We start from the raw sequence: 13,865 nt of genomic DNA, 5'->3' as shown, positions 1-13,865 counted from the left end.
TTATTTGTTTACACTCTCATAGCTATCTCCTTCCAAAGATAATACGATGTAGCTTTCAGGAAGACCATACAGAGGACAAAAAAAAAAAAAAAAAAGAGATGAAGGATCAGTGAAAAAATAAAAGTCAAAATTGAGTTCAGACAGAGAAGCAAATTCAATAGAGTACTATTAAGGCAGGAGAGATGGGTCATACATTTGGTTTGGAGCTTCCCAGTAGCCAAAGCAAAGACAGAAATGCAATCCATTCCAAGATTTACAATATTTGTAAATGGGAACAGCTAATTCTTGGGGAAAGCCTAGATATGATAGGCTTTCGGCCCTGAGAGAAATTTCTCTCTGGGGGATTTTCCTCAAGAAACCAGCCTGTCCTCAACAACACTGATTATCCTGCAAAGTCCTCCTCAGGAGGTAGGCTTTGGTCTCAGGAATGGGGCTCAGAGTCTCCCTCAGTCCCTGAGTTCGGTTCAGGGTCAGGGGGTCCGGTCAGGGTCACCCTCCTGTCGCTTTCAGGTTCCAGAAAGGACCCATCACTGGGAGCACATTCTTGAGTGGAGTCCAGTCTTGTCCTAACCCTGCCTTCAGACCCCACTCCAGGCTGTCCCCTCTGCCCTCACTGGGCGTCTCCTGTGCACAGCACTCCCTGCCAGGGCTTCAGGCCTCCAGAGAACCCAGCCTCTTGTGTAATCTTTGTTTCTGGACCAGGGAGCTTTCAGGCCCACCTGCTCCTGTACCATGTGGTGAGGCTGGGCTCACACAATGGCCCATTTAGCAGGGGTGGGGGTTCCAGGTCCACAGGAATGGAAGACCTCGACCTGGCTTCCAGAAATGGGTAGTAACCTCACTGAGAGCACGGAGACTCAGGTCTGCCTCCCCACATAGAAAGGGCACTTCTTGTCCCCTGGAGTTGGGGCTGGTGGTTGGGGCCCATGCCTGCCAGTGAAAGCCATTTGGCTTCTAAGGAAATGATTTGTCAAGAGAAAACCAAAAGTGCTTTTCCAATATTCCCATAGAAATGTTTACACAGGAAACGGATCTTTGACATTTTTTAACCTTTGTTCACATACAAACATATATACCACTTTATTATATATTATACATGAATATTTTATATTTTTATTTTTATATATCTTATATATTTTTAAAATATATATTTTATAATTATATTTGTAAAATATATGTATATAATATATAAAATAAAAATATATATTATATAATATATAAAATATTTATAATATATATTTTATTTATATTTAAAATCCTGTATTATAGAAAATGTTTCCCATATATTAAAGGAAAGAGAGTAGTCGTGAACCCCATGGGACCACTGCCTACTCCAGGCCTGGCTGGTTCCATCTCTGTCTCCATCTGCTCCCTTCATACCATCCCCCATCATTTTAAGCACATCAAAGGGATGGTTTTACTCAAATGTAAATATTCTAATATGCATCTCTAGAAGACAGGGGCTTAAAGAACAACACACACAGAACCACCATATATTATCACTGTCACAGGCTTCCAGAAACTTCCAGAAAGTTGATCTCCTTTTTCTGACTGTAGAAATACTTACTGTAGAAAATCTGAAAAATAAGGAATAGTTTAAAAAGGTAAGAAAAAATCATCTGTAATCTCATGACCCCAGAAATAACCAGTTAAAGTAATGGTGGGTTCATGTCTAAGCTCTAAGTCTCTTTCCTACCCAGGAAGACACACACACAAGGACACAGCCCATTTAACTGAGGCTGCGCTGTGTGTGGTTTTTTCTGTCTTGCTTGTTCTAATTCTGTCTTACCTGTTGTGAACATTTCTCCATGTCATTAAAGTTCTCTCAAGACTTCATTTTTTTAACAATTGTATAAAAACTGGAATTTCTTAAACTTGCTGGCCTATGGATACTTGGAGCACAACTAACTTTCCCTCCCTTGAGGCTCCTACCCTCACCTGAACTGTGCAAACGTGTCCCAGGACCTCGGAGGCCCAGGTACTGCTGGGCCTGGTGAGAGGGGTGGCCCCCGCAGCCAGCAGCCAGACCACCAGCTCTAGGCCGAGCACATACAGCACCTGTCCTGCTGAAACCCCTGTGACTCAGTTTCTTCGCGCATGAGACAGGGATCTTCCCTGTTAGGACTTTGGCAAAGGATTAAATGAAGCACCTGGAACCCAGAACCCCCCAAGTATGCAGGCCAGGCCGCCTCTCAAAGCCTTTCACACCCTCCAGACAGTGGTTTCCATCTGGGAATGCCCATTAGAACCATCTAGGAGTTTCCAAAGCTGGTGTACTTACATCATCCCCAGACATTTGGACTCAGGGCCTGGATGGGACTCGGAAGGGGGTGTTAGGGCCTCCTGAGGTCAGAGCTAGGCCACCCAGGCTTCTGAGTGGAGGGGTGCTCACCAGCTGGGGAACCCTCAGGGCAGAAGGAAGGGCAGGGGGGTTGGAGGAGGGTCCCTGAGGAGGCGAGCAGGACCAGCACTGCAGAGACCCTGCCCATGGCTATGGTCCCCAGCAGGCCTCTGGGCCTCCAATCCTGCATCTCAAGACTGGAGTCCCTGCCCTAGCAGAGCTCCATGCCAGGACTAGGGGACAGGGGAAGGCACTCCTGGGAAAACAGGAGCTCCAGGTACGAGGGAGGGAGGGTCCTAACAGGCACTGACCCCTACCCGTAAAGTGTATACAGCCTCAGGGCCCCTAGCCAAGGTGATGTAAGCAGAGAAGTCACAGCCCACTCCTCACTGGCCAGAATCTACACTCGGGCTTGGTCCCGACATCACGCTCACACATCCATGTTTCAGTCTGAACTGTTGCCTGTGTCCCGACTTCCAGCTTATCTGGAAAGTGAGCCCACCCACAGGGGGCACAGGATGTCCCATGGGCTGGCCCCACCCCCTACCTGAGGGACAGGTGCACATCAGGGGCTGCCTCTCCCTGCTTCTCCCAGATGACCCACCTTACTAATTCAGGTGACTTGCCCAGTCCCCATGGGCCCAAGTTAGCAGCTTCTCCTCTGAAATCCCCCATGCACGAGGCTGCCAGGCTGGACCCAAGCCCCACCCCAAGGAGCTGAGCCCGATAAAGCCAGCACAGCCAGGGGCACCATGGCGACCCCAGAAGAGGTAGTCCCAGCAACCCCCCACCACCACCCCCACCGGCGGTGAGACGTGTGGGAAGGTTCTGGAGTGCTGGAAGCGAGCCTGGGGCTGGCAACTGAAGGACATGGGGAGGAGGTTGGAGGGAGGAGGCCGGGTGCTGGAGGGCCTGCCCTGACCCCCCGCTGCCTCTGACCCCTCTCCAGGGCCTGGTGGTGGCAGTCCTCTACTGTTTCCTCAACGGGGAGGTGAGTGAGCTCGGCTGCCTGGAAGGAGGAGCTCCCTAGCCATGGGATTCCTGCTCAGAAGCTCCCTGGAAGGGGTGGTGGGGAGAGATGGATGTGTGGCTGGAGGAGGCCTGGGTCTCTGGAGCTCACTTCCTAGGAGCCCTGAAGCACCAGGAGGCCCCGTTAAAACAATTGCTGGGCCCTACTCCTCCCCACCCTGCCCCTATTTCCAATTCTGCAAAAGAAGGATTCTGTATGTCTGGGTTGGAGCCTGAAAATGTTTAACAAGCATTTAACGTTTAACAAGGCGATTCTTATCCTTGAGCAAGTCCATGAACTAGAGACAAGTGCAGGCACCCCAACCAAAACCCAGGCTCCTGACTGCTCTGCTGCTTGCCTGATGGGGGATCCTGCTCACTGTCCTTCTCTGGGCCTCAGTCTGCCCATCTGTTAAATGAGAGACTCAATAATACCATCTCTGACACTCAGTTGCTCACTGAACCTCACAGGAGTGTTGACTCCCTGAGAGGGCTGCACACTTAACCTTGAGGTCTCTGCCCCTACCCAGAGCATTTCGGTTGGGTGGGGACACACACAAGCCATGTAAACCACATAAGTCAAATAGTGCCTCACCCAAGGCAGGCTTTCCTGTAACAGCTGACCATTTATCTGGTTCGCCACACTTGAATGGGAAGAACATCTTGTTTTCCAAAAAGTCTAGCCTGAAGCCTGGCTTCAAAGGTTTGGGTTGTTACAGCTGGGGACTGTGAAGGACAGTTCCAGAGAGCAACTCCAGGGTCCCCAGATAATGTCTGAGCTAGGGTGGCTGTATGAGAATGGGTCCCATTATCCTGGATGATGATCTGGACTTTGGGAGTGCTGGAATTTGTGAGACCACCCCAAAGCCCCTTCGTCGGGACACACGCTGTAAGGTGACAGGTGGGGGAAGTGTCCAGACGAGAGGGGGCCCTTGATCCCTACTGGACATTGAAGCTGGAAACGGCCCATCTGAGTGGCCTGTTGGAGAGGGGAAGGCAGGACCCCCTGGGCAGGAGAGGCAGGGCCCGTCCCAAGGACCTGGGTGCCTATCTCCATGGCTGACGTCTGGTCTCTGGGGCAGGTGCAGCTGGAGGTTCAGAAAAAGTGGCGCCAGTGGCACCTTCGTGAGTCCCTACTGCGCCCCATGGCCCTCAGCTCCTCCTTCAGCAACGGCTCCAGCGGCCTTGCCCACAGCACCAAGGCCAGCACCTCAGAGCAGAGCCGGGCCACCTGCAGGAACAGTGTCATCTGAGAGTCTGGAGCAGGGCCATCCACGGGACAGACGCCAAGGCAGGTCAAGAGGAGGCCAGACACTGCTGCGGGACAGTCCCGGACCCATCTTCTCAGCAGACATCACCTGCTTTCTCCTGTGACCAACCATCCGCCTCCCCTGAGCCTTGGGATGGGGAGGGAGCTCTGCTGATAAGGTTCCTTAGAACTGAAAGGAATGAGGACACATGGGGCAGGAAGAGGGCCCGAGTCAGGGGCTCCAGAAGAAGACAGGGAGATAAATGGTAGCTGGGACAGGTTTGGTCTGTTAACTGCCCACTCTTTTGGCCCTTGAGACAAAAAGTGAAGGATGACACTCCCACTCACTTCCCTACTCCTTACTGGAGTTTCCAGGGTAAGTTTGAAGGGCAGGAAACAGGAGAAATGGAAGACCCTTGGCCCTAGGTGGACCCTCCCTACAACTCACCTGTCTAGTAGCTTGGACCTTACAACCTCAAGACAACTAAATTCACCTGACCAAGTCAGCGAGGCCAAGAGAGCCCCAAGACCCCCAGCTTCCTTAGTAACCCTAGCATGGTACAAGGCACCCCTCTCCTCCTCCTGCTTGCAGTTATCTACAGCCCTGGGGGCAGAAGAGCTGGGAATGGGACATGATTCCATGGGACAGAAAAGAGAAACAGGTTCACCAAGGTCCCATGACTTGCCTGAGATACTCAGCAAGAAGGGGCTGCAGTTCAGTCCAGCGCCTTTGGTTTCAAATCCCTGCTCCGAGGCTCCATCTGTCTCTTCACTCCTGGGCGGGGGACAGGGGCCTGTCTCCCTGTCTTATGGAAATCTGTCTCCCCTTTACTCTCTGGATCTCAGTTCTTTTGACTGTGAGAACTCCCTCCCCACCATGTTAAGGATGAAAGTGAACTGAACATTTGAACCCTTTTATAAAACAAAGCCTCCCAGTGTTCGGTGGGGAAAGCATTCTGGACAGAAGCCTCAACACAGAGAAGGCATCTTGCTGGCAGGTGATTGTGGACAAGTGCTGTCCCACTTAGGGCCTTGGCTTCCCACCTCTGCACCTCCCCACCACAGAGACAAGAAGCTCACCCCTTTGCGCTTGGTGAACACTCCTGGAAGGAAAAGTCAGGTGCTTATTTCCCAGGGCAGAGAACCCAGCCCATCTGGTTGATGAGTTCCGCTCTCTGAAAAACAGGTTGGCCCATGACGCCTTTCTACAGTGATCTCCATGGACTCCATATACACTTAGGAATCAAAGTTTTTTAAAAACCCCCAAGAGACAGACAGGAGCACCAGCCCAGGAAGGGGACCTGCAGTGACCAAGGCGGGGCAGAGACCAAAAATCCATGGTAGGAGCAGCCGCCAGAGCAGATCCGGTGCAGGAGGAAGGCACTAGTGTGGAATGAAATGGCTGAAGGCAGAAACCCCAGCTCCGGGGACAGAAAAAAGACACTGGAAAGGGGGCAACTGGTTACCCAGAAATGCACATCTGAGGGCAAGGATGGAAATCTCCACTGGTCCCTGGTCCCCTTCACCCTCGCTCATCCCCAGGACGGCTGTTAATCATTACTCAAGGCCTGCCAAGGCCCCTTGACCCCCCTGGAGTTCAGCAGGCCCAGATATGTGCTCTTTGGAAATGTGCTCTGCAATCAAAAATGGTACCCGATGCCGTCTTGGCCCTTATCAAAGCCAGACACGCACATACCCTTGCCTCGGGAGGAGGCTATGGAAGTATTGGAAAGCTAGAGGGCCGTCCTGGGAAGCTTGCTGAAGGGTTCGGGCAGGATTCCCAGACGGGATAGCTGGCTGCTGGAAGCTCCAGTTGTTCAAGGATTATGCACCCCCCGCCCCCCCCACCAGAAGGGCAGGGTTCAAATCACATCAAATGGTTTGAAAACCCAGCATATGCAAGAAATCGAGGGAATCCTGAATTCTGCATCCCTGCCATGACCGAAGCTACAGCAGGGAAATGTGCCCATAAGGCCCTTTGAGCTGGTGGAAGAAAAGTCTGAGGCACTGCCTAGATACGCTTCGCTGGAGGAATGATCCACTCTGGGCAACCCCAGGAGACCCCAGAGCCCGTATCCCGGCACAGAGTCAACGAAACAAGTGGGGGCCGCACTTAGCTCTGCAGCCAGCCCAGGTACCAGTTCCCATGATGCTTGCAAATCTATTCCCATCCTGGGAAGAAGGATTCAAGAAAAGGGTTTTTTAAAACGTGTTACTTCTTCTAAAACCAACATCCTACTAACTTGGCTAAGCCCAGGCAGTTGGGGGCACTGAAGCACGGTCCTGGCCTCTGGCCCCGTAGGCCAGCTGCAAAGGCCGCTGGGCTGATTCTGGCCAACCACCCGAAAGGTTATTGGCTGAGAGACAGCAGTTTCAAGGTTATTGCCCCACCCTCCCACCCCTCCCCCTCCCCCTCCCACCCCTCCCCCTCACCCCCACCAGAGGTCTCATGTTGGAAAAGTCCCATCTTGACCATACTTTCTTGCAGAAACCAAAGTCCTCAGATTTAGGAGGGGGGCCTAAAATTTCCTTGGTTGGCCCCAGGGGTGGGTGATGCTGCTTAAGTGCAGGCCACTGATGGCATTCAGAAAGAAGAGGAAGGAGGCCGTGAACTCGCACCAGAACATCAGGGTGAAGCCAGTGAGTGTGACATGGTTCCAGAGGAGAATCACGAAACTCAGGAGGCCCCCGGAGGAGAGGATGAAGGAAATGAGGAGGACGACAGAGCCCATGGCCCACTTGCGCCGTGAGTGGAGGTCTTCACACACCTGGGACACTATGAGGAGCTCTAGGCCCAAAATGGCAGCCACCACGGCCAAGGCGCCCACACTGCGGGCCAGGACCATGCCCACGGCCAGCCCAGGCACATGCGCCTGACTCAGGTCTCTGAGACAATGTGTCCCCGTCTGGTTGGAGGAAGTGCAGAAGTGCCAGAGCCCGAAGAGGCGGTCTCCATCCAGCAGCCAGTGGCCATCGCAGATGGAGACGGAGGAGAGGACCAAGGCCAGGGCAGTGCAGACAATGATGAGGGCCCGGATGAAGGATTCCAAGAAGGGCCGCCGGGGCCTCCTCTGGGCCAGCAGCCTCTGGGCCTGGAAGACATCACAGAGGGCATGTCAGGGGGAGGGCATGTCAGGGAGAGGGCCCTGCTCCACCCCTCCAACCTCTTCAGGAAAAACCCTTGTCCATGCCCCCAGCTTCCCAAAGCCTTAATTTCTGCTGTAGTCGCCTTCAAGGCCCAGAATGCCAACCTTTGCAAGTAGCTTCTGTCCACCCTCCTCCTTACCTTTCAGCACAGACCCACCTCTTTAGGGAGCCTTTCCCCCATTCCACCTGCTCCCTGTCCTCCATTCAAGACCTAGAAGCACCGAATGTCCCAACTATTCATCAGGCATGAAAAGTTCCCTGACCTTTCTTTAATGATCTCCACAAATAAGAGACCCAAATTCCATTGACTAGCAGGTTGGCAGATCCTAGTCAGTTCTGAATTCAGTAAATTTGTCAGGCCAGGCTAGTGTGACCTTGAATTTGCAGTACCCCCTGGGTTTCTTTGTACACAAAGCAAGAATCTGAGCACCGGATTATTAGTATTTTTTTTAGTTAGCATGCTAATACAAGCTACATTCCCCCTCTCCCAGGACTTCCCAGTACACTTCAGTTTTACCCTAATCTCCACCCAGCTGGTTCTGCACGTACCAGACTCCATGTTATTACCTTGTTTTCCTCAGTACTGAAAATGATGTTTGCACTTTGCCCTTCGGTCTTGTCCAGCCTGAACCTGAACCCCACCCAGAGTTTGTCAATCAGTATGTCTGTCTAGTAGCTTCTTGGCGTGGAGAGGCCGCTGAGGCTCTTTCCAGCCCTGAAGGGTGCACCTGTCCCTCCCTTCTGGCAAACTGGGCCAGGCATCCAGTGAGGTGTCCCTTATCTCACAGCCCTGGGACACCACCAGGTATGGGTTCCATCCCCAACCAGAAAGCAAAAGAAGAAAAATACTGCAAAGAGTCAAACTCCTTACCACTGCCCACAAGCCCTGCTCCTTCTGCCCTGCCTCCCTCTCCCACTTCTCCCCCCAGCACACTCTTCCTGGCCCCTTTGCTCAGACGTAGCAGACCCAAAGACAGACCCAAAGACCCAGACCGAAAGACAAAGCCTAGAACTTTGTTCCTCAGACCTACTGGCCCCTCCACCTAAAAGGTTCTTCTCCAGGCTACTTCCTTTTCTCCAGTCTTCGCGTCTCTGTGGAAATGTGCCTTCCTCACAGAGAGCTTTCCTGCCTCCCCAACCCCACCCAAACCAGGTCTCTTCCTGTCAGGGGCTCTGTCTTCTTCACTGTTCTGACCACCAGTCATCCACTCCCTTCTGACTTGTACTGATTATATATTGCCTGTTGCATGCAAACACTGTGCTCTCCAAGAGGGTAGGGCCCCCCCAGTTAGGCATCCCTGGTCCATGGCGCAGAGCCTGACCTGGGCATTCAGTGAGCGTTTGAGTGGAGCCTCAGGATGAATGAACAGTCATCGCCACCACTGTCTCTGCCATCTGAAGCTCCCTCTCAATGAGTCTCCTGCCCAGTCATAAGTTACCCCCCTTTACAGCATATATGGAAGCAACCCAGGCGACAGCCCAGTCTGGGAGGCAAGCAAAGCGGGGAGTCATGCGTGGGGAAACCGGACAGGGACTACGTACAGTGTGCTCCCTATACCATGTGTGAATGGAGGCTTCCAGAAGCAATCGGTGGTAACAGAAAGCAAAGCCATGCTCCAAGGAGACTCTTGCTGTCCCAGCCCCAGCAGGAACATCAGGTCGGTGGCTAACCTGCCCACCCGAGCAAGAGTCACTGCTAAATTTCAGCCCGAGGGATAAAAGAATAAGGACTTGGTTTGCTTTCATCACTTCTACCAAAGCAGGGCCCTATTTTACTCAAACCTGTGAGACTGGTTGAGTAGGGAGCTCCACCGGGGGTGTGTAAGGAGGGAAACTATGTCACGCAGAGATCAGATGACCTCCCCAACATCACTCACCTAAATCACAGTAAAAAAAACCGTTACGGCTGCCTGCAAAACTGTATATTGTACAGGGCATGGGATGCGTCCGGCCAACCCATAGTGACCCAACACACAGTGATGGGGGCCTTTGTGTTAGGGGCTCAGTACAACTGGTGAGGAAGAGGAGTAGACAGTGCAGAGGGATGCCCAAAGCAGGGTCAGGGGCCCAACTCACACCCCCAGACAAAGGCAGCCTGGGATGTTATAAAGAACACTCCAGTGGAGTCGGCTGTGGTTCTCAAATGCGGACCCCTTGCTTCCTAAGCGCCTTCCAGGGGGCTGATACGGGGGCAGAGGACGCTGAGTGGGCCAGCTAGGCCTGCTTCCCTACTTCAACCACAACAGGCCCTTCTTATCTGTTGGAGACACTGGGAGCCTAGGAGTCTGTGCTGGATTTCATCAGAAAACAACAACAACAACAACAACAAAACCAAACTAAACGGCTTTTCTGCTAAGAAACAGACTAAGGAAATGTTGAAACTTCTGTGTCTACAAATCATTAAAGGTGTTTGTTCTTGGGTTTGTCCATAGTGTTTCTCTGAGCCTCTCTGGCCCTCGGGTGTCTCATCTACAAAATGGAGTTGGCGACCCCCGCAGGAGACCAAGTGCCAGGAAGTTACCTGGCTGGGTTAGGAGAGGCCCCTAGAAAGTCGATTGGTAAGGTCGGGAGATGGGAAAGCCCCAGATGCAAGACCCCAATCAAGTCACGAAACACAGATCCCAGGACCCAGAGAACAGGTATGTTCTGTACCCCGCTCAGCCCCACCTGCCTTGGGCACAGACTGGACTTTAGTCTCCAACCCTTCAGACACCACACTGGGATCAAAGAGAAAACAGCTCAGGTCATTTCATCTCTTTCCCCTCCCACCTCAGTGCAGGCCTTCTTGTAAACTCTCTGATCACCAAGAAAACTCCCAAGGATTAAATGAGATCACGTACGTAAAGGTACTTGGGGACCTCTGATAATACGAGCAACAAGAAGAATGCATATTGGAGTTTTCATTCCGTCCTGCCCCACACGCAGCTCTTCAGACTTGCAGTGACCCAGGGCCTGAAAGCTCCTCCCGGAGGGCAGCTCGCAGCAGTGTGCTCAGCTGAGGGCCAATGGACGAGAGGAAATCAAGGCTGTCTAGAGCTGCCCCTGCTCTGCTGACCTCCAGCTGTGGGACCTTGGCCAAGGCACTTAAATCTCTTTTCCTCTGCGAAAAAATGTGTTTCTCTTTTCCATCTCTAAACCCGAATGATTCTATGTTCAGGACAGGGTCACTCGATATTCCTGCACCACCGAGTCCAATGGCAAGGTCTTCTTTTCCTCTCTATACCCCAGGACCCCACCAGCTCCCCTCAACCCCAGAGGCCCTGCTCACATCCTCAACAACCTCTCCCCCCACCCCCTTACACGCCCACTCTGTACAGGCCCAGGTCAAGCCCCCACCATTATTAACCAGAAATTTCTTAGCCAGCTTCCTAAAGACTTGGCCTACACAGCCCCATTGAGCCTGCTTTTTGCTGTCTGTGCTCTGGCATGCATGCATTCCCTCTCTCGGGGGTTTTCTTACCATAAAGGAAGATACAGCGGTATTCCTCTGGGTAGGGCAGGAAGAAATTATCGCAAGAGCTAAAAACAGCCCCTGGCACAGCTTTAAGGGGCTCGGAAAAGAGCAGCCACAGTCAGCGTCTGCAAGGGACAGCGCCCAGTGCGCCCACCCTGCAGGGCAGCCTGTGCTGCGCGACACCCTACCCATAGCCCTCCCTGTCTCTCCACGCACTAACGAGGTCCCTCAGCGGCTACCAGTCTTCTGGCCCCTCGGGGCCCAGCACACAAAGCCCCACCCTGTTAATCCAGCGAGCCCATTCTGCACCTCTTAATTTAGCACTCACTTCCTCACAGGTCTTCTAAATCCTTGTTTACAAGTCTCTGTCCGCAGTGGACCGCGGGGCTACGGGAGGGAAGAAACCACACCCAGTCCCAACCTTCGCTGCGGGTCCCCTTCTCCCCAGCGCCTGTCCCAGACGCTCCCCCCTGAAGACTCAAGGTTCTGATCCAGAACAAAGAGGAAGCACTTGCTCTCTCTCACCAGGACACAGGCTGCTGTGTCCTGGCTAGATGGGGTTTGGGGGCGGGGGGTGACTGGTGGGTAGGGTTTCTCCTGCTAGTAAAAAGCAGAAAGGGCAAGTAGGATTCGGAGCCAAGAATTCCTGCTTTGAATCTCGATTATGTCGCTTAGCCGGCTGCAGTGGGCTGGCTACTTCACCTCTGAGCCTCAGTTATTTTGTCTATAAACTGGGCAGAACAGCATCTACCAGAGTCAGTGTTGGGGTGCGGGGCTTTGCGCATCTGCATGCAAAGTCAACGAGCCTCTCCCATCGTTAGGATGGTCCCGCCTGAAGACTCGCCTGAAGACTCGGGACTGAGCGAGCTGGTGAAATGCCTCGGCGGAGAAGTTCGCTCTCAGGGTAGCCTAGGTCCCGCCACTGAGTTGCCTTTGGACAGCAGCGCGCCCGAGGAAGGGGGCAGGAACGGGTAGGTTCTCAGCCAACAAAACCACCTTTCATCAGCCTGAGAAATCAAACCTTCGGGGATGCGAGTTCCTCCCCTCGCTACAGCCTTCTCTATTAATAAAGTATCCGCGCGCACCAGAGAGTGCGTCCCCGCGCCAGCACCCGAGACGCGTCTGGGAGGTGGGCTTTCTAGCCCCTGCCCAAGAAAGTTCCCGCTTCTCCGGAGACGCAGCCTCACGTTACATAAGACTTGCCTCACTTTGCAAGCGGACTGTGCCCATTCCTCCACCCCAGACGCACCCCTCCCTCTTAAAAAGGCTCTGGTGAGCCTCACCACGGTTACTGGTGACCCCAAAGAGAAGCAGAAAAATCCACTCCAAGAAGCTTGGGAGCCACGGGGGCTTGCGGGACCGCAGGAGACCTCGCGCAGGAGTAGCACTGGGCTGGGGGCATGAAGTGGGGGCAGGGCGGGGGCCCCAGGTTGCTTCCGGCCCACCTTCCTCGGAGCCCCGCAAGCTCGCAACAGAGCGCTGGCACTACGCGGCACTCCCGGCACCCCCGTCCTCCCGCGCGGCTGCGTCTGGTGCTCTGCGCAAAGTCCCCTCCGGCCTCCCGGTGGGGCAGAGCCCCGGGGCGCTCGGGGGCAGCCGGCTCAGCGCCCCGCCAGGTCCCCGGGGTTACCTGCACGGCGATGGCAGTCATGCTGCGCCGGACTCGGTCGCGCGCTCCTCCTCGCGCCCTCCAGCCGCTCCGCGGCCGCCGCTGCTTTGGGTCCGGACCTCTCCCCGGGGGCGGAGCAGGGAGGCTGGAGGGCGGGGGAGAGGGACGGGGCAATCAAAGCGTAGCACTGGAGCCCGGGGCGGGCGCGTCTGGCCCCGCCGCCCTTTGCAGCTCGGTTTACGCTGAGTCAGCGCTGGCGGCCCAGAGGAGCCCCCGGGCAGGGGCAGGGACGGGGAGGGGAGGGAGGGCTCCAGACTAGGGGGCGCGGACCAGGCCTGAGCCGGCTAGGGTTCGCCCTCCCACCCCCGCCCCCACCCCCACCCCCCCAGTTTGAGGGAGGAGGATCCGGCACTCGCGGGAGAGCTGACCCGGCTGACTTCGACGCCGGGAGTTAACTTCCTTGCTCCTGAACCTAGGGGGGCGACTACTCCTGGGGCTCTGATTCCTCAAGGGAGGGCCAGGCCGGCGCCATAGGAGCCGGTTCCAGTCCCAGCTTGTCCGGAGGGGGCGGTAAGGTCCAGAGAGGCGAGGTCAGCGCCTGGGCTCTGCTGCCTTCGTCACCCGCTGTGTGGCCTTGGGCTGCTTGTGTAACGTCTCTGAGGCAGGGTCAATAAATAAAATATCTGTGAAAAGTCGGGGTCTTCCGAGGCCCGCAGTAAGTATAAACGTAGTGGAACTTTCTGGGGGCAGTCCTTGCATCGGTTTTGTCTCCCCCAAAGAGGGGTATACAAACTGGCTACTTCCTGGCTCCAGGGACCACTGAAAAGGCGAACAGGACAAAACAAAAGTCACTCAAAGCCTCGCAGGTTGAAGTCCAGCGGAGAGCCAGGACTGGACATAATTGCCCATCCCAGTCCGGGTTTCACTTCTTTCCACGCTGATGCACCAAAATCACTGGTCGGCGCGGGGCGGGGGGGGGGGGGTACTTATTAAAACTCAGATTGCTGGGCCCCACCCACAAATTTCTGATGGAGTAGGTGGAGGGCAAGACCCCACC

The 13,865-nt window shown here is 54.3% G+C and overlaps 2 protein-coding genes across 2 annotated transcripts in view; one reads left to right on the top strand and one right to left on the bottom strand.

The window, feature by feature from the left end:
- The window catches only part of LOC111140948 (secretin receptor), a 73,086-nt gene extending 68,484 nt beyond the window's left edge, over nt 1-4,602 (top strand). Inside the window, exons 12-13 of the mRNA XM_022493221.1 lie at nt 3,291-3,332; nt 4,432-4,602. Of these exons, the coding sequence (XP_022348929.1) occupies nt 3,291-3,332; nt 4,432-4,602 (213 nt within the window). The remainder of the gene's footprint in view (nt 1-3,290; nt 3,333-4,431) is intronic.
- A 2,420-nt stretch (nt 4,603-7,022) lies between these two features.
- On the bottom strand, nt 7,023-12,898 carry LOC111143857 (transmembrane protein 37). The gene is made up of 2 exons (XM_022497821.1): nt 12,830-12,898; nt 7,023-7,690 (listed from the first exon to the last, which is right to left on the bottom strand). Exons 1-2 carry the CDS (start codon nt 12,848-12,850, stop codon nt 7,118-7,120), a joined length of 594 nt encoding a protein of 197 aa, XP_022353529.1. The 5' UTR covers nt 12,851-12,898; the 3' UTR covers nt 7,023-7,117.
- Between the last annotated feature and the right edge of the window lie 967 nt (nt 12,899-13,865).

Source organism: Enhydra lutris, unplaced genomic scaffold (assembly GCF_002288905.1).
Source record: "Enhydra lutris kenyoni isolate GAN:26980312 unplaced genomic scaffold, ASM228890v2 scaffoldscaffold1, whole genome shotgun sequence".
In the NCBI taxonomy this organism is placed as follows: domain Eukaryota; kingdom Metazoa; phylum Chordata; class Mammalia; order Carnivora; family Mustelidae; genus Enhydra; species Enhydra lutris.
This window is presented reverse-complemented; position numbering and strand designations above follow the sequence as displayed.

Coding starts and splice junctions, on each gene's coding strand:
- LOC111143857 (XM_022497821.1), bottom strand. CDS start 12,850: ATGACTGCCATCGCCGTGCAG. Junction 7,691..12,829: donor TGACTGCCATCGCCGTGCAG/GTAACCCCGGGG, acceptor GATGTCTTCCAG/GCCCAGAGGCTGCTGGCCCA.